The sequence below is a fragment of the Parus major genome, chromosome 1 (genome assembly GCF_001522545.3).
Source record: "Parus major isolate Abel chromosome 1, Parus_major1.1, whole genome shotgun sequence".
NCBI classification, from domain to species: domain Eukaryota; kingdom Metazoa; phylum Chordata; class Aves; order Passeriformes; family Paridae; genus Parus; species Parus major.
The window spans coordinates 68309245-68327496 of NC_031768.1; the positions used below are offsets into that span (position 1 = coordinate 68309245).

Consider the following 18252-nt stretch of genomic DNA (forward strand, 5'->3'; position numbering starts at 1 on the left):
TGGTGGACAGAAGGGAAGATCACTAACCTCGACCTTTTAGCAATGTTTTGCCTCAGTCCACTTCCTCTGTGCAGTATATTATGAAGAGAAGTGTTACAACAAACATTCCCACCTTCTAAAAGGAACACACCACCTTTCAATATTCAGTAACAAGCCCCAGAATTACAGCTGCACTTAAGGCAAGTTTGCTTTACTTTCATCTCCCTCAAGTGTATATTACAAAGTTCTCATCAAGATAAAGCACAAATAAAACTTCAATGCAGACAATTAGATCTAGTTTTACATAGCTTATAAGATTTATCTTGAAGTGACTGTTTTTCCTTTCTTTCTTTCTCCACCAATTTTTTTTTGCCAAAATACATAGAGATGATATTTATTCCTTTTTTTTTCCATATTCCCTGACCTAACCCTGAGAAAGTAAGGATTTTCCTCATGGTCATTCCACAGAGCTAAGCATACCATCTCAAAATATTTTGCAGTATGTCACAATCTAGCATCATCATCTTACTACTGTTTTAATGGAACTGTATTTCAGAATACCTCTTTACAATTTTTACAATAATACTGTCTGGGGTGCAAACAGTCATTCCGCAAAAGATTAAGAATGATTTCTTTGGCAGTGACATTGCTTAGTTGTCAATTCTGTGACCTACACAGGGTGATATATTTTGCTTTTCTTTTTAAACAATCCAAAACCTGTCTTTGACATTAGCACATGTGGCACCATCAACAGAATGACAGACTCAACTGCTGAAACTAAAGCAACTGATTTCTTCAGAAAGTATTATGAAAACACCTGCATAATTTCATATTTAAAATAGCACATCTGTAGTTCTACTCAGTTCTCAACAGTTAAAAACTGAAGATATTTACAAGCTTCTGTGCTATAAGGAGACTTTTACTACTCGACTGCTGGCAGATGCAGCAATGGCAACAAACGTCTGTGTTTATTCAGCTGCAAGGCTTTGAAGTAAGCATGGTTGTTACTTCTCAGGCTACTCGAGAATGCTTAGTACACCAACATTTGCATGACGAAAGCAAGCAAAAGCAGTTCTCCATTGCTTGGCCTTGCCAGCTTTAATGTTAAAGACATTTATTCCCTTATTATTTCAATTAGGGTGATTTACTGAGAATTTAAGCTTCTTCCCTTCTACATAACTTGCAGTCCAATGGAATCCGTGTAGTTAAAAATCTCATCCCATTCAAATAAAGAAAATCAGATTTCTGTGAAGCAACGTGGATGAAGGCACCTTCTACCATTTTATGCTCTTACAACCAAGTGGCTCAATTCCAATACAACATTAAAAGTTTTAGCATCAATATACTTCTCTGCCTCATCCTGCTATAATACCCTTTGAACAGCTCAACAAAATATTATTAAAGCTTCTCTCCACACCAGCTGAATCTTTGGTCAAGCCACAAGTTAGTCAAAGGGCAGCACTAATACCAGAGGAACAGTGACACCAGCCAACCAAGTGGCACACACAGATCAACTGAGCAAACAGCCAAGCATTAGAGGCATCCCAGCCAGCCAGCTCCTGCCTCTTCACTGCTGGGAAAGCCAAAAGCAGTGAGCTACTTCTCAAACCACACCTCTGACTGTCTCTTGGCAGCTGCTCCTATGCTAAAAAGAAAAAGAACAGCTTAGAGGACAGCATGCAGCCTGTGGGCCATGTGTTGCGCAGGCCCGCTCTACAGTCAGTTAGTATTACTTAGAGAAAGGGAAAACAGAAGAAAAGCACTTTGATAAGATGGAAAACAAAACTGTTAATATAGTATATGAAAGTGTATGCATATTTTCAGGGAAGAAGGGACACGTGAAATGAAACAGTCTTATGGAAAAACATAAACCAATGAGAACAGAAGACTATTAGTCAATAGGAAATTAAGTTAGTAACAACAGAAGATGATGGGGGGCAAAGAAAGGTTGGCCAACAGCAAAGACCTTTGAAGTAAGAGAAGTGGAAGGATGAGGCAAAGGGATATTTTTCAGAAAGGAAGAAAAAGGATGAACTATAGCCTTGGCCACTTCAAAAATCCTGCCTCTTCTGAACTGTACCAAGAACTTTTACTATGTTTTCCCCACTACAAAGTAAATATTGCCATTAACTACATTTTCACCACTAATCTAAGCCCAAAGGTATGCTCAAGATCTCATAAAATATTCTTACACAGACATAAATGAAATCTGAACATCAAAAATAGCCATTCTGCACCAATGTTGACATTCATCATTTTTCATGATTCATCTACATTATTTATGGTCAACACAGTACATCCACTCCCAATTCATCATGATATAAACCATTTTCCTTCCTTTTACTGCTTACTTAACACTGAGTCTTAGAGATCAGGCACTGCACACAAAAATCTGGTAATTGCAAACTTTGATATCACTTTGCTTGATGCAGTCTGGTTCCATTATATATGCACTATGATAACCCAAACATATACAACCACATATTATTTTCAACAAACCTCTGTTTCATGTGCTGCAAATGACAAACACATTCTGGAGATTAGACAGGAATAGTCAAGACAACTCATCAATCGAATACCTGACAATTATGTTGAGAGGTATGTAGTGAATAAAACAAGGACAGCAGAAAGATTATTTCATGGTAACAGAAATGAGCAATACCCTGAAGAGACTGACTTTTTTACTATCTTTGCCAGAGCGAGGCCAATTAAGCAACTTGAACCAAGTATTTTACTGGTGGCCATTAATTCCATTCTTTAGCTTCCAGCTTTAGGATTAGTTTCAAAAACTCAGGTCCTTTGTTTGCCAGCACTGTTGTGGCATTGTTTGTTAAACTGCCATCCTTTTCCATCCCGTGTATCTATAAAATATAGACTACTTGTTTGTTTCATATGGAAATCACTGCACAAAGTTTGATGGAATAATTGTAATGGCACCCAAAAGCACACTAACAACTAAGAGTCTTCAGAAGGATGCAAACAACGTGCAGGAACAAAGCACAGTACCATATGATGAACATTTAATCAAATACCAAATGGATGCTCAATACACATGGATATGTCACACATCTTGTGTTCTGAGCAAATCCTACTAATAATTTTCCCACTGAAAAAAAAATTACACAACATTATGAAAAATACAACTCTAAATATAACCTCACGGCTGCACTGGAAACCTAAACTTACCATTTCTTAACATCTTGCTGCATCTTACTGCTGTTTTTCTATCAGTGTTTTTACGTGCATGTTTATGCAATTTCTCAGTTTTAAAAAACAAGCTGAAGAGCTTGCCTCATATTGCATCACTGCTGCATCTATTTGTGAGCTACACTGATTCACCAGAGATGACAAAGTAACTCAAATGGAACTGATGTTTCCATCTGCAAAACCGAAATTGAAAGTTAATTAAATAATTTACAGAAGACATCTGATGTTTCATTGATGGCAAAACACTAAATTTTTAGTATCTTTAGTTTGATTCAAGAACCTGGAGAGAAACAGCAATGTGGATTTGTTCTCTCCACCCTACTTTGTCCCACCTTTACATTATTAAAACTTGTTTCCAGTTTCTGTGTATTGCATTTGTACCATTCCAGTCCCATCAATTCTGTGAGTGTCCCATCAAGTTCTCCTCTCTGCTTCAGCCCCTTTGTTCAATCTTTCCTGGTTTCTTCTTTACTTATCTTCTGCTCAGCTTCTCTAACCCACAGAGCTTTTTTTCCCTTACCAACCCCTCTGCTCCAATTAACACAGATACAGCTCTCTTTCATTAAATATAGATGCACTTCCATGCTGCTTCAGTCTGAAGTGGAAAGGAAGGAAAGAGGGAAATGAAGTTGATCAGCGTTCCTGCTCTGAGTTCAGGCAAGGCCTAGATTATGTCAGAGCTGCAACTGAAAAAATGTACTCAAGCTTGAACATGCCACTGCAGATTAAATCTTTGGGAAATTATTTGACATGTAGGAAGTCTCCAGTGGGTCCATATAAACCAGTTCTGCAAGGGTTCAATCAAATGACAAAATCTGTGTAAATTTTCAGAGAGAGCAAACAAGACATATATCCTTGACATATACCCTTGACAATAACCAACCTCTCAAAGTTTCTATTCCAAACCATAAAAGACTAGTATTATTTAAAGTCAAACCCACTAAAATTTCTCCCTTGCCTTGTTCTCCAAAAGGCTGAATAACACAGAAAATCTTATTCCAAGTGGCTAAACTTTGTCAGTATGGACTTAACCTAGGAGCTGACACACAATCAAAACAGCATTACCAGCTTTACCTATACAAACAAGAAAAATTACAGGATTCAAATGGAAAAAAATCAATACAGGAATGCTTTTCAAACTGTAGTTGGATGCCTCTAAACACATTCTCAACACTAATAAAAACCTTCCTCTGAAGAAATTTTCCTCATCCTCCAATGGGCAAGAGGCACACTGATTTCTTCTCAAAGAGAAACAATAATGCCTTAACTGTAATCTGAAGCTTTAGTAAAGTATTTAAAAATCCTATGAGCATTCATGTTAGATGCATGCCTTATTGTCTGTCTTTACAGAAGAAACAGTTATAATTAAAAATTGGCACTTAGAAAGACACCAGTGTTTCTGCAGAATACAGTTTAAGGATACAATGCATAAAGACTTTGTGTTAAAATCATAGGACCTCAGTCATACAAAAAATTGCAACTGCCAGCTTCAATACTACTCTTTGGGATCAGAGGTTAAAACTTTTCTTTTTAAATCATGCAAAACTGTCAAGAAAACATTTCCATACTTCTGCAATTCTATCGAATAAGAAAAGCCTTCTTGAAAACATGCAGTAAAAAAAAAAAAAAACCAAACAACCAAACAAAAGAAAAAAAGAACACACCTAATTAATTCCCACCTTTTGCTGAGTAATTTTTCAATCCATAATACAGCCACAATTGAGATCAAAGTAACCTCATAAGGAGAGTTTCCTCGATATAAAAGAAGAGAGTTGTTGTCAGGACTCAGTGTGAACTGTTTGAATTGTGCTCTCTCTCATTTACCAGAAGTTGTTTTGTTTAGTGTAGGACAGACCATCTTCTTTCAGGGACAGACTGAGCTTCTTTTAAAATGTAACACTGTGAGGGAGTTATTATAGTACTTCATGTGTTAATTCAGTAGATGCTCATTTAGGCTTTAAATACAACAGACTTTTGTTGCAAATTTTGCATAATACTACCTACACAATAAATTCCACCTCATGGAAGTTCCTATGCCAACCTCTACAGAACATAATAAATACAAGGAAACATTTCAGAAGATTTAAATATGAATGCAACATACCACCACTAGAGTCTGAGTTGACAAATTCTGAAAATTTTGCCTAGTAATTTCAGGTTTGACAGTTCACATTTTTCTTCAGCAACTTTTGATCTATGAAAAGTTTTAAAACTTGATTTTTATATATTTAGCAAAAGGATATCAAAAGCTATAAGCCTAAAAAGAAATCTAGAAAGTAATATTTGGAAAAGAAACCTAACACAGAGTTAGTGTATGCAGCAAAGCTTAGCACAACAGCTCAGGTAAGTGAAAATAAAACCAGATTAATTTTAAAGCAAGGATACTGTTTCATTTCCATTTGAAAGATTACAGTGAGTATATACTCTGTCTATTATACAAGATGATACATTTTTATCCTGCCTCTTGAGCAGTTTTCCCTTTTTGGCTTAATACCAGATGGAACTAATGAAACATACAAATCAGCGCTATTACCTGCATCATGGGATACTTCGTTTCAGCAGGACTTCCAAATCCATTAACGCCAATGAAGCTGGTGCTAAAGTATGAATCCGTTAGATTAGCGTCAGCTAACCCACCACCATCCATTCCAGGAACTGAAAGGAAAAGAGAAAAATGCTTCAGACTAAGTTTCCTTAATCATGGGTTTATTCACTAGTATCTATTTTATATAAATATATATATATATTTATTTTTTTTTGCAGGGGAATAGAATATGGTACTGCCTTCTTCTCAGCAAAACAACCAAAAACTTAACAGTATATACAATGAAAAGGGAAGCAAATGAAAGAAGTTACTAAATGAGATCATTTGTAGCATGAAGTTACAGCACAAATGCAGAAAGAAGCAATGAGGCTAAACTTTAGAAACAAGAATAATGAGGATGATAATGACATCAAAAAGAAAATAAATCAATTAAAAAACCTAAAAGGCAAGCTTATTTTGTGAAGACCCATATTCTTGCATGCCCTTCTTGGAAATATATGTGTTAAGTAGAGTTTCGAACTGGATGCACTGATTCTTTTAAAGGGTAACAGACAGAAAATGCACACTTAAAATTATCTCGAACCCTTTCACAGAAAGCACTCTTTAAATGCTTCCTTAAGAGCTTAAGACAATTTTCATCGTCTCATTCTTTGTAAAGTGGCAATAATCTCCTGAAATGTAGCCAAAAAAATCCTTTAGATTCAAAGCAAGTATGAAGGATGCAAGAAGAAATTCATCCCGCCTAGAAACAAGGGCCTCAACATACAAGACTTTAACCACAAATAAATTAATTCAATACTAAAAAACCACAAAGAACAACAGGAAGCTGTCATAATTAACACAAAACTCTCAAGCAGGTATTACTTTGACAGGAGGAAAAAAAAAATAGCATTAACAATGGTATGCAAGCTGCAGTTCAAATGAACCCTCTGTAAAAGCAGCCACAGTAAATTATAAAGACACTAATCAGTATGGCCAGGCCACTGCAAGCCACCAGGCATGAGTAATGGGTAGCTTCAAGGTAGGAAGGCACACATCCAACTCAGAGGAACATCCTGTACCAAACTATCCAACTTGAACTTCTGGGAGGACTCGCAGCCAGGTGGTGACACCCGGAAACAACTTCCTGATCCTAATCCTCAAAGGAAATAAAATGCAACTTAGTGGCACAGCTAAAGGAATGCGTATTACAAACCCTCAATTTTCATCAGAACAGGAATTTTCCGTCCAAAACAGCCTGCATAACCTGGTGAGCCATTTCCATGTGTTAAGCACAGGAAACAGCAAAAGAAGTACACTCATATGTAACCACAGGAAAGGCTGGAAGAGGATGACGAGCAGCACACACACCACAGACAGACGGAAACACTGCCCAGCTGCGCTCCCCTGAGACTGGAGCTGCATGAATCAGCCCACTGAGGGCAACACCAACACCAGTTCAAACGGAGAACTGGATGTGAGAGACTAAATAAATGGAATATCAAAGTGGCAAGAAGCATCAGTTTTGCAAGGGAAAAAGATTCTTGAACTTTTGCTATCAAAGCTAGAACATTATTTTTATATTCTGTAGGTTTGAAGGAAACACCTAAGAAACTTTAAAGATGCTAATTATTAATGACTTGCTACTTCTTTTTACAAGAATTTTAAAAGAGAATTGGAAAATAAAACTCCCTCCACTATCCATGCTCTAGCTCCTCCTTCACAATTTTAAGTAAGCAGCCACATAGAAAGCTCAGAAGACCTCTTGCTACACTCCTAAAAATTACAAAACTTTTTGGATTTGTCTTTTAAATGACTTCATTTAGGAACATCACATTCAGAAGTCCAGGGAAAGTATTTTATAGTTTAACTACTGCCATATGGAAAATAATAATGTCTGCAGTAATGTCAATTACTGTCTCATCCTTCCTGCTACAGTCAGTGCCCAACTTACATGAACATTAGCATCTTACACCAGGTTTTCCTGCACCACACAAAATACTAGGACTCATTCATACAAGAAAACAAAGAAGATAGTAAATCCATGTCTAATTGTAAGCAGTCTCAGTCCAGCTTGTCCATAAATTATTCAAGGTTTTTATTTATTCTAAAAATACATTTCTAATACAGTTTCCCCTGCCTCTACTTCAGCTGTTATCAAAAATTCCTGCAGATTTTATGCTACACCTTGACTGACTAGGAAAAACTGTTTTATTTCCAGGAGCAGCCGTCATTTCAAGCTACACTATAAAATTTCAGCATTTTATGCCTTTGCCAGAAATTATAGAATCTATCCGATTTCTAACAAACTAGCAAGATACTCCCTCAGATGACACCATCAGCTTTACAAAATTTTCAGGCTCTTTTGAAGAATTAAGAAAAAGGCTATTCTTCCTGCTTCTTCCCCTGTTCAAGTCATCATGAGAATTCAGGTACCTCCATTTCTCCCTTGAACAAATACACTTAATGCACAAAATCCTTCAAACTGGGAAGAAGCAAATGAAAACTTAAAAGTTTTTCCACACTGAGAAACCCCAGAGCTGGCCAGCAGTAACTCCAGACAGGTGGTACAGCTCAGTCACCCACTATCCAAACCAAGCACTTGAACCTGTGACAGTAACCTTGCCAGGGCACAGACACAGCACCAGGTGTTCTGCTCCTGCTCTGGCTGAAACACCCTCAGTGCCAGGCAGGTCAAGCTGCAGGCAGGAGCAGGCTTTGGGCTGCAACCCCAGAGCTAAGCAAGGCTGAGAATGGTGCTGGGATCTTTGACACTGCAGCCTTTCTACTGGTGGTATTTGCCATGCAAGCCAATCCAAGACACTTGAAGCTGCTCAAAGCTACAATTTAGGCTATTGGCACAGTGATATCTAACTGGGCACTTCAAACAGCAGAAGCTACTCCAGAACATTTTATTTTATCTAGCTGCAGGAAGATCATCTCTGTACCGAAGTGCTTTGGTTTGGCCATACCAATCAGCCTCCCTGTGCCACCCCAACAAATTGCTGTACTACAGTGCTGACCCACCAGTTCCACTGGTACCACAGCAATTTCAGAATTGTTTTCAATGCCAAGGATTTTTATTGTCCTCTTCCAAGCAGTCTAGAAACATACTGCTAGCAGAGAGACCCAGAGGACAAGAAAGCATACTCCACAGGAACAATCAAAAGAAACCCATCAAAACCACGCTCATTGGAGCAGAGGGCAGTTTTCTTGGCAGTAGCTCAGGTTTAGAACAGAATGCTCTGGAAATGGCAAGTATAACTATAGCCTTCATAAGAAAATTCAATACTAGCTTCCTTAAACTGACTTCCCTGTAGCAATTAGCAAGAAAATTAAGCCTGTAGAAAAGATGAAAAAAGTAATTCTTGCATTACTTATAGAGTGAAAAAAATAAGTGTTCAACACATACTCCATTTGTGTTCAAAGTGACATTTAACTGCTGATAGCCCAGGAAACAACTTAACAGCCAAAGCATTTTTACTGTATTTGTCACCTAGCCTCCTCTATGAGAAGTAGAAAACCTTCTCTTCCTTCTGCCAAACATTTAGCAAATCAGAAATTCTCACTTCTTGAAGTCCACAGTAGTTTAGAAAAATAATTTATCATAAGCAACCCATAAAAGGCCTGCAGAAGTGGGCACACCTTACCACACAAGCAGTGCATTATTAAAAAAGTGGAAGCCTAGGCTGGAAAAAAAAAGCAACTTAGTCCTGAGATTTCTTATTCTTATGTGTTTACTAATTCACATCAGCCCCTGCATTTGATTTAGCCATCCAAATCTTTCCTATAGAACAATTGCCATCAAACACTTTAAAATATCCCATACACCATGGTATTAAAATACCAATGAACTTCTTCTGATGTCTACCTTTTCTCTTTTAAAACATTGATTATAACTTTATGTAAGTTTAGGCAATTTTAGGAAAACCTTGAATTAGCTATTTTTTTTTTAAGGAATAAGCCTTTCTGTTGTGCAGCAGCACTATCCATGCATTGAAGCTGTGATATTTTCAACAGGCTCTTCCTTGAAGAGAAGCAACAACTTCCTTGTAAAAGCAGAAAGGCTGACCAGGCAGGTCTGAATAAAGATGGATGTGCAAGCAAACAACAAAAAATCCAGAGAGGAAAAAAAATGCTAACACATTATGTAAGCACCTGTGCAAAAATAGAACAAATTTCTATATTCCATCAATATTCAAGACAGAAGGTATATCCTGGCAATTCTGGAAAGAAATTAAATAGAAGATCTTGAGAAATTAAGACAAAGTTTTCTACTTTTTATACACATATTATCTAATACATTTCTCACTTGGTGAGTAACACTGCAGCCTAATGTGACAACTGCAATTAAAAATAAATATCTTCTTATATAATTCGTCTCCCACAGAATTTTAGCAGAAAGTAGGCTTCCCGCCAGATGCAGACACCAAAGAGAAAAAAAAAATAAAAAATAAGATAGTTACTTTTGCCTTACTCATTACAATGACATTTTTCAGAAACAAAGTATCTGATCACATGAGTAGTACTGCCATGAACTCAGCACATACGCTTCAACTGAAGGGGTCGGTTTCAGTGAGCTGTAGTTTAAAGCTTGTCTTGTCTAACACCGACACTATCAGAATGCAAATATTATCTGAAAAGATTTTCTGATATTTTCATTCTATGATTTCACTAACCAGTAAACAAATACTGTATTATCCTAGACTACTTTTTTATGAACCTGGTATCAGCAGTGATGATCTCAGATATTGTTCTTAATATAAAAAAGGATTCTTTCCAATAATGTGATGTATTACTCCTCAAATGAATGGGCTAAAGCGAGGCCACAACAGATTTAGCTGACAAATTTCAAAACAATAAAGATGTCTGGCAAGATAATAGAACATTCATTTTGCTATTAGTACTCTTTTGCTAAATATACAGTTATTTTTAAGCTGGGTAAAAAGTTTATATATAATCTTGATTTAAACTCTCAGCACTGCAACTGCACTTTTCACATGCTGGTAAACAGAATCATAGGTTCACTGCATACATGTACATCCTAAGGACAAGGTGCTATGTCAGCTAGATATAAAGCAGTAAAAATTACAGGTCCATATCTCCAAAGAAATTTACAGATATAGCTATCCTAATATTGAGAAAAAAAAAATAAAACATTTATTAAAAGCTCATCTAAGCAAGTCATTTAAGATTTGTGTCATTTTAGTCACCTAGAACCACTAAGGTGCCAGAGGAGCTTAAACTTGTTTTCCTTTTTGTACTGACATTTACATTTCCGCACACCAGGAAATCCTGTGCCAGTGGCGCTTACTTGTACACCTCAGTGTCATTTTCTCTACAGTGCTCTTACTTGGAACTTGTTAGGGAAATTGAATTCTCCGCTGTTTTTATGCCTCTCTCATTTAAAGCAATGTTTTTGAAACACAGTCTAGGAATCTCTGAAATACAGGCACCAGACAAAGAAAATGAACGACGCTTCCAGGCGTGAGAGGCAAAAATAAAAGCACACGCCTGGGTTAGGACACTGTGACAGAATGCAGTTGGAGGGCAGACAGCACAAATGAACCAAATTGGCTGAAAGGCAGATAGGAAGCAAAACAGTTTGGGAAATGCCATCCTATTTACAAACACTCCCACTACACGAAGAGATATTCACAGGCAAGCAAAGGAAAACAGCTATCTTTACCATAATATTAAATGGCTGGGCTGTCTTTTTTTTTTTTTTTTTTTTTATTTAATACATACTGCACATATCATAGAAGTATCTGATGAAGACAGAAAAACAGCATAGGTGCCATCCTTCTGCTCTGTAAAAGTCTTGTTACAGAGTCCAGAGCAGCTGGACTCCTTGTCATGGACCAAGTCCAAAAGCACAGTGATAATACAAATTAAAGTTGATACTTTCTCAAGAGTAATCAGAACTATTCTGTTATCAGAAACAGCAATTTAAAGTGATACAATTACTTAATACCATAGCTTTCAGAGCTAACACTCTCCAAGATATTTTATTATACCTAAAATATTGCATTGAACAATTCAATAAATTTCATCAATTTTTTCAAACATTTAAGCTTTTGTTTTAATAGCCTCCAACTTAAACTCAACTTTTTTTAAAAATAATTGCATGATGCAGGTGCAGATAACCTGAAGAGAACATAAGGATATTTTTCATAGCAGCTGGGGAGAATGCATAAAAGAAAGGAAGTGTCTTCCTGCCATTTGCTTCAGCAGTAGACCAGCTGAAGTTGACTCTATCCATAAACTACAGGAATCACACATTATATGACCAACTTGACAATATCTTGTGTAATGTGGGTCTCTGCTCTCATTTTTATATATCTGTGCTTTGTTTCTTAATCTCTATTCTGAAATTTAAAAAAGGTCAGGAGTAAAAGTCTGTTTAAAAGCAAATTGAAAAATACAAGTTCTAAGCACAAAACATCTCAGAGGATTAAACAAGGCAACCACATAATTGGAACTTTTTTAACTACTCAAAGACTCATAAAGCCTACAAACACACAAAGGAGTGATCAATTTCAGCTCATGTCCATACACAGTGATTCACCACACCATTTTTCTACTGGCTAAAGCATTACATCTTTACTAGAAAGCAGCAAATCAGAAAACATCAGCTTACTATCTAAATCCCTGCACTGACCCCTTTTCATCAGCTCCCTCACAACCAAGATTATTTTTTCTGCTTTGGAGGATGTACAGAAATGATTGTGTCTATCACCCTAGCCTCACTTACCATTTGTTCACTTTTCTTGCAGCAGTTTAAATTTGCTTCTAGCTGATTCCTTATACATGGAAACCTTTCTGAGCTAATCCTCAGAGTCACTATTTTCTGGACATTCAAATCCCTCCTACAGCAGTACCTAAAAAAAAAATCAGTTTCTAATACCTGCTAGATAGAAATTAAATAGGGATGTTGTCAATCTTGAAATACAAGCTTCCGATTAAGATATAGCAGAGAGTTTGCTCATCTAACTATCCCCAAACTCACATTCCTTTTCATGTTTGTCTTTGAAGCAGGAAAACAATGACAAGTGTAATACTGCTACACTATTCTTCAGTACCCAGCACAGGGTGGGTTCTACCAGAAACAAGTAATTACCAATACTCTTCAGATATCCACAACTCTTGTGAAATACTGGGACTCTGAATGATTTCCAGTACAATAAGAAAAAAACACGAGGTATATAAACAGGTAAAATCAAAGCAAATTAATAGTGTAATTTTAAGTTACACTGCTCTCAAAATCCCACGTAACTTTGCAGATTGAGAATACTTTCCTTCTCTTTACTTTTCCTTAGCTCCCCTGAATCATTTTACTCTCACAGGCCATTTATTTAATAGTTGGACTCAATGATCCTTGTGGGTCCCTTCCAACTCAGAATAGTCTGTGATTCTGTTATTTCCACATGAAACACATAAAAAAAAAAAGAAAACCCATGTCTAATTGCCTGATTTCTGGAGCTGACATATGAGACAAGAAGTGATTAAGTGAACTCAATAATTTTCATTTCCTCTCATGCATCTCTAACTGGTTATTAGTTTTACTCTTCAATCCACAATTGTATCAGTCTCCAAATGCTAAGAATTGTTTTCCCATTTCTTAAAATTATTCAGAGCAAAACAAGATGAAAATTGTATGATCCGTCAGCTCCTGGAAAAGGCATAAAGAAAATTAAAAGGGGAGATACCTCTGAAAGAAAAACAACCCAACTGAGGTACACAACTAGTACATAGAAAGTACAAACGTGTTTGGAAAAATAATTCTCAACCATACACCTTTACTATAATACGTATTTTCTCCACAGAAGTGGAGAAGAAACAAACCCCAGGAAAAGTGAAGAGTATGTGGCATACTGCAACTATACTTGTACTTAAAAGTTTCATACAACTGCTTCTAAACACTTCAACCTGTAAATACTGAAATGCTACCAAAGATAAGAAAAATCCACTTTTAGAATAACCATGACCAGTTTCACTGCATTAAGAAGTATAATCCAGCACATTACCTTTAGTATCTGTTTTGATGAATAGCTATCTTTCCATTTTTTCTGTATTAGCTGCTTCACCTTGTTGAAAAAGGAATGTACTTGTAAAGAATCAAACATCCTCTAAAAAGCAGAAAATTCACAAATGTCTGTCTTTCCACTCCAAGCCTAGCGCATTTAGGGATTTAACAGAACCTAAGTGGTAATGCTCATTAAACTAACCACGGAGCAATTGCATATGGAATTGCTACAGCAGTGGCCACTACTGCCCTGACTAGACACTAGGTGGTTGGCTGTGAAAACAGAAATAATGCTTTTATTAGGGCTGTGAAAACAAACATAATGCTTTTATTAGGCCAACCCAACACATGCCAAGTCTTGATGTCCCCTTCCACCTTCTCGCAGGCTGGCAATAAAATCTATTCACAAATGGGATATTCTCAGCAGCCACAGAAAAATGCCACCTTGCAGAAACACAGGCCTGTTTTCCAACTACAGATTTCCTAGGAGGGTTTTGCAAAAGGCTTTCTAGCAGAGTACCAGATGCAAACATGTTACAGTGAGAGGGTGGGCTAGGCTCCGGTACTGGAAACTCATGCAGCAGCAGCACTGCCCCCATGGCCAGCTCTTCGCTCAGAGCACACCTGGAACTCCTCAGCCAAGCACCCCAGTGTTTTATAGGAATCTGAAGCCAGAAGAAAGGTGAGTACTATGTATCATGAACTTCAGAGCAAAAAGTGGGGCAGAAATTAGCAAATGTTTGGAGCAATACTTCAGCTTGCATCTATCGCTATACAGTATGAGGTCTACATGCAAAAGAGTATTACACCTATTCAACTACCTGAAAGCTAACAAATACAATGGCAGTTGTCCATGCAACTTTAACTTGTCTGATTCATGTAAAAGCATGATACATTTTAATACCACAATGCTTTCCTCTAGACCTTACTCAGGCAGCACTGAGAAGGGATGGTGGCCCAGGAATGAGCGCACAGCATGCAGCAAAGCAGGCTGCTGGTCTGCTGCTTACAGGAGCTGCAAAGTGCCACAGAGAACAGAAGGCACATAGAAGAAGAGAAATTCTTCATGCTGCTGTGCTCTCTGCCCATCCTTCCATTGGCTACTCCTTTAAGTCCTGTTAATCAATCACCTATTTCCCCCTGAACAGCACGTACTAGTCATTTCCCCACCTCTGTTCCCTCTGTAGCCTTCTGACATATGGGACATACATGTATTAGAAAAGCACCATGTGCAAATTTAAGCAGCTACCAAATTTGGAGAAAATGCATTATTTTGCTTTCCCCCTTATTTTGTCACAGAACTTCTAAGTAAAAAGGATTCACTTTTTTAAATAAAATTTTAGATAAGGAATATCAACTACATTTCCTATTCTGTATGCAGTCAGCTGGCCACCTTACTCTTGGAAGGTGAACCATGCAGAAGGCTGAGCACCCAACTCTGGTGCAAGAAGCAGGAATGGTGCTTTGAACACCTGCTCCATGTCAAATAGTCTGGGGGCAGTGAGCAGCAGTGCTACCTTCTGAGAGTGGGTAGAACTCATGGGCATTGTCAGTCTTGCTCCTCAGAAACAGAAATCCATACCATTAAGCCCACTACCTCATCTCTTGACACTGGACTGCAGTAGATAGGTAGAAAAAAGCATACGTATGAGGCAAGGATAAAGGAGGATTTCCCAGCAGGCTTTCAGCCATACATATGTAGGAAAACACGAGTCTGATCCAGAGATGGGAAATTTTTTGTATTTAACAATCTCAAATAGAGTTTTCTTCCAAGACTATCTGATCACTTCTGGAATTCTGTCAGATGTTAGCACTCAAAACATCTATGGGCACAGAATAGCTTAACCACACATCACCTGAGAAACTCCTGGTTAGCTCTGAGGATGTCAGCTGCTCATTCCTCTTCTTATTCTAATAGTGAAATACTTCCACACTTGCTTGCATTTTCACTGTTCACCATCTCCTCATCACTCAACATTCCTACCACCCATGTGGTAAAAATAAGTTGGTATTTGGGGAGTCCTTGTGATTACCACAGAAAAACCTATAAGTAAATTAATAATCCTGTACTCAAAGCAGGATTAGAGTAACACGCATGTTAGAATGAGGCAGTGACCCACTTTTAACAATAAATAGGACTACCCAGTTAATTAGTCAATGAGCATTATCTGCTCTGTGTACTGAATGAGGCTGGTGTCCAGCGAGGAAGGAGCAAGAGAAGGTGGCATCCACAGTCACATTAAGACTACCAAATACTTCTGAATTAGACAGTAGTGACTGTGCAGGCAGGTGATTTTTGGCAATACCCAATTTCATATTCTTAACCTCAGAACTTTTTTAGTAAGACTTTGTCTTACTTCCTACACCCACAGAAATAAAACTTTCATTCCATCCACTTAGAAATCATACTGTTAATACCACAGGACATCAGCAAGGTAAGAAATTTAGATATTAGCTTGTCAGTACCTATACATATCAATTTCAGATTTTGAAGAATTACTTTCTTTACTTTTTTCACAAATGCATCCCAAAGCAAAGAAATTTAGAAGTGAGACTAGGCCCATTTCCTGGCTTTTCACCTTAAATTTCACTGTCCTTCTTTTCTGGGCTCTTTTTCCTGGCTAATGTTCTTGAAGATCTTCTACCAGCCGAAGCTTTTGCCCCCTACAACAAGCAATGTGGCCTTCCCAGCAGACAAACACTGACAGCATCGTAGTGGGCTTCTCCATTCTTGGTGCTTTCACTCCTCAACTGGGTACAACTGCAGCAAGCACATTCAATAGAAGCAAGTGTTTCAAATAATCAAACTGCTCAGCAGCATCAACCCCCAAGTACACACAAATTCTGAAAGTTCTTGCCTTCAGTTCAGGGCATGGGCAGTTTTTTTTTAACTGTTTCTCAGAAGAAAAAGCATCCTTCACAAAGGAGTTTTTAGCTGCAAACTATATTATGCATCCTCTCCCCGAGTCTCATACCCTAACCAGTTTCTTTCACATAGGGAAAAAGTGTTTCATACCCAACTCCATCCAAAAGAAAAATTAACAAAGATTGAATTATTGCTGCTAAATCACTCCACCATATTCCTGTTTAATTAGTTAAAAAAAAGAAAAAGAAAAAAAAAAAAGAAAGGCAAGAGAGTCTTCACCTTGAATAACTGAAGTTTAACAAAAATTTGGAAGAGTTTTAATAGAAAGCATTATGCAGTACTATATTAAAGGCTCCTCCCAAAAGGGGAGACAGCGCTGTGTTAATGTGAGACACTGAGAAGCTACCAACTGCAGAGGTAAGACTCAGCGGCACAAGCTCACCACACCTGGCAAAATAACAATTGCAGGATCCTGAAAGATTTATCAAGCACTAAGAACCTACATACAGGATGTTCAGCATGGTTGCATCTTAATTTCAGAGAAAAATATGGTCGTGACCATTTAGTAGCTAAAGCATTTAATGTAAATAAATGCTAGGTTTGTGTCAAAAATCAATAATGCAGCCAAGCTTAATATACTCGTGTAAAGAGGCACGGCTTTTCTGAAGGAGCATGTTTTCCTAGCCTGCCAAATGCTGCTTCACCTACAAAACAAATGGCTATTAAAATCAGTTTACTACCAGCTCCATCTAACTATCAGCCTGCACATCAGGAGCATGCACAACCAACCAGCACCAGCAGCGCAGCTCAGCATGACATACAGGCTATCTGAACTCTCACCGTTTGAAAAGTGGCTGCACACAAGGGCTGGAATATCTCAGAAAAAAATTGTGAAACAATTTCCACTCACAGTAGTAAATAAGGTAGGCATCTATCACAGAATCATAGCAACATTAAGGATTAAGGTTAGAAGGGATCTGGGGATCATCTAGTTCAACCCACCCTGCCAAGGCAGGATCACCTAGAGCAGGTTACAGAGAAACCCGTCCAGGTAGGGTTTGAATGTTTCCAGACAGGGGGACTCCATAATCTCTCTGGGCAGCCTGTTCCAATGCTCTGCCACCCTCAACATAAAGAAATCATTTCTCATGATGAGGTGAATCGCAATTTATATATATATATATATTTATATATTTGTTGGTCATTTTCACATTGTATTTTAGCTGCAGCATTTAAAACTTCCAGGAGCGGATACTCAATATACGCTGTTCGGAAGAGCTTATCCAAGGGTACCGCTCCGCAAAGCGCTGTCTCCCTGCGCCCGGCCTGACTCAGGGCAGGGAGTACCCGAGAACCTGCACCAAACGTAGCGCTAGAGGGACGGACGGATAGCTGCCCGGGAGTCCCTTTAAAGCCACACAGACGGAGCTCCTTCCCACGAACACCTGCCCGCTCCTTTCCATCGGTACGGGCCGGGTCTGCTCTGGGCAGCCAGCCCAGTCCCAGTCCGCCCGTGCGGGACGGCCGCAGCCGGGCGGGCGGCCCGGGGTCCCCCGCCACCACCATGGCTGTTGTTATTTGTTTCCGGCAGCACAGCGGCGTGTCGGGGATGAGGAACAACGCGCCGCCCGCCGCCCCCTCCCGGCAGCA

At 38.3% G+C, this 18252-nt stretch overlaps 1 protein-coding gene across 9 annotated transcripts in view; it reads right to left on the reverse strand.

The window, feature by feature from the left end:
* The window catches only part of PAN3 (poly(A) specific ribonuclease subunit PAN3), a 65796-nt gene extending 59939 nt beyond the window's left edge, over positions 1 to 5857 (reverse strand). For 8 of the 9 annotated variants that reach the window (XR_001520662.3, XR_004498010.1, XM_033515394.1 and 5 more), the window contains exon 1: positions 5720 to 5857. Coding sequence is in view for 6 of the 9 variants with exons in the window: in XM_033515394.1 (XP_033371285.1) it covers positions 5720 to 5833 (114 nt within the window). In the remaining 3 variants the exon portion in view is untranslated. Of the gene's footprint in view, positions 1 to 4865; positions 4939 to 5719 lie in introns of all 9 variants that reach the window. The other variant, XM_033515391.1, reaches the window with a different exon arrangement.
* Between the last annotated feature and the right edge of the window lie 12395 nt (positions 5858 to 18252).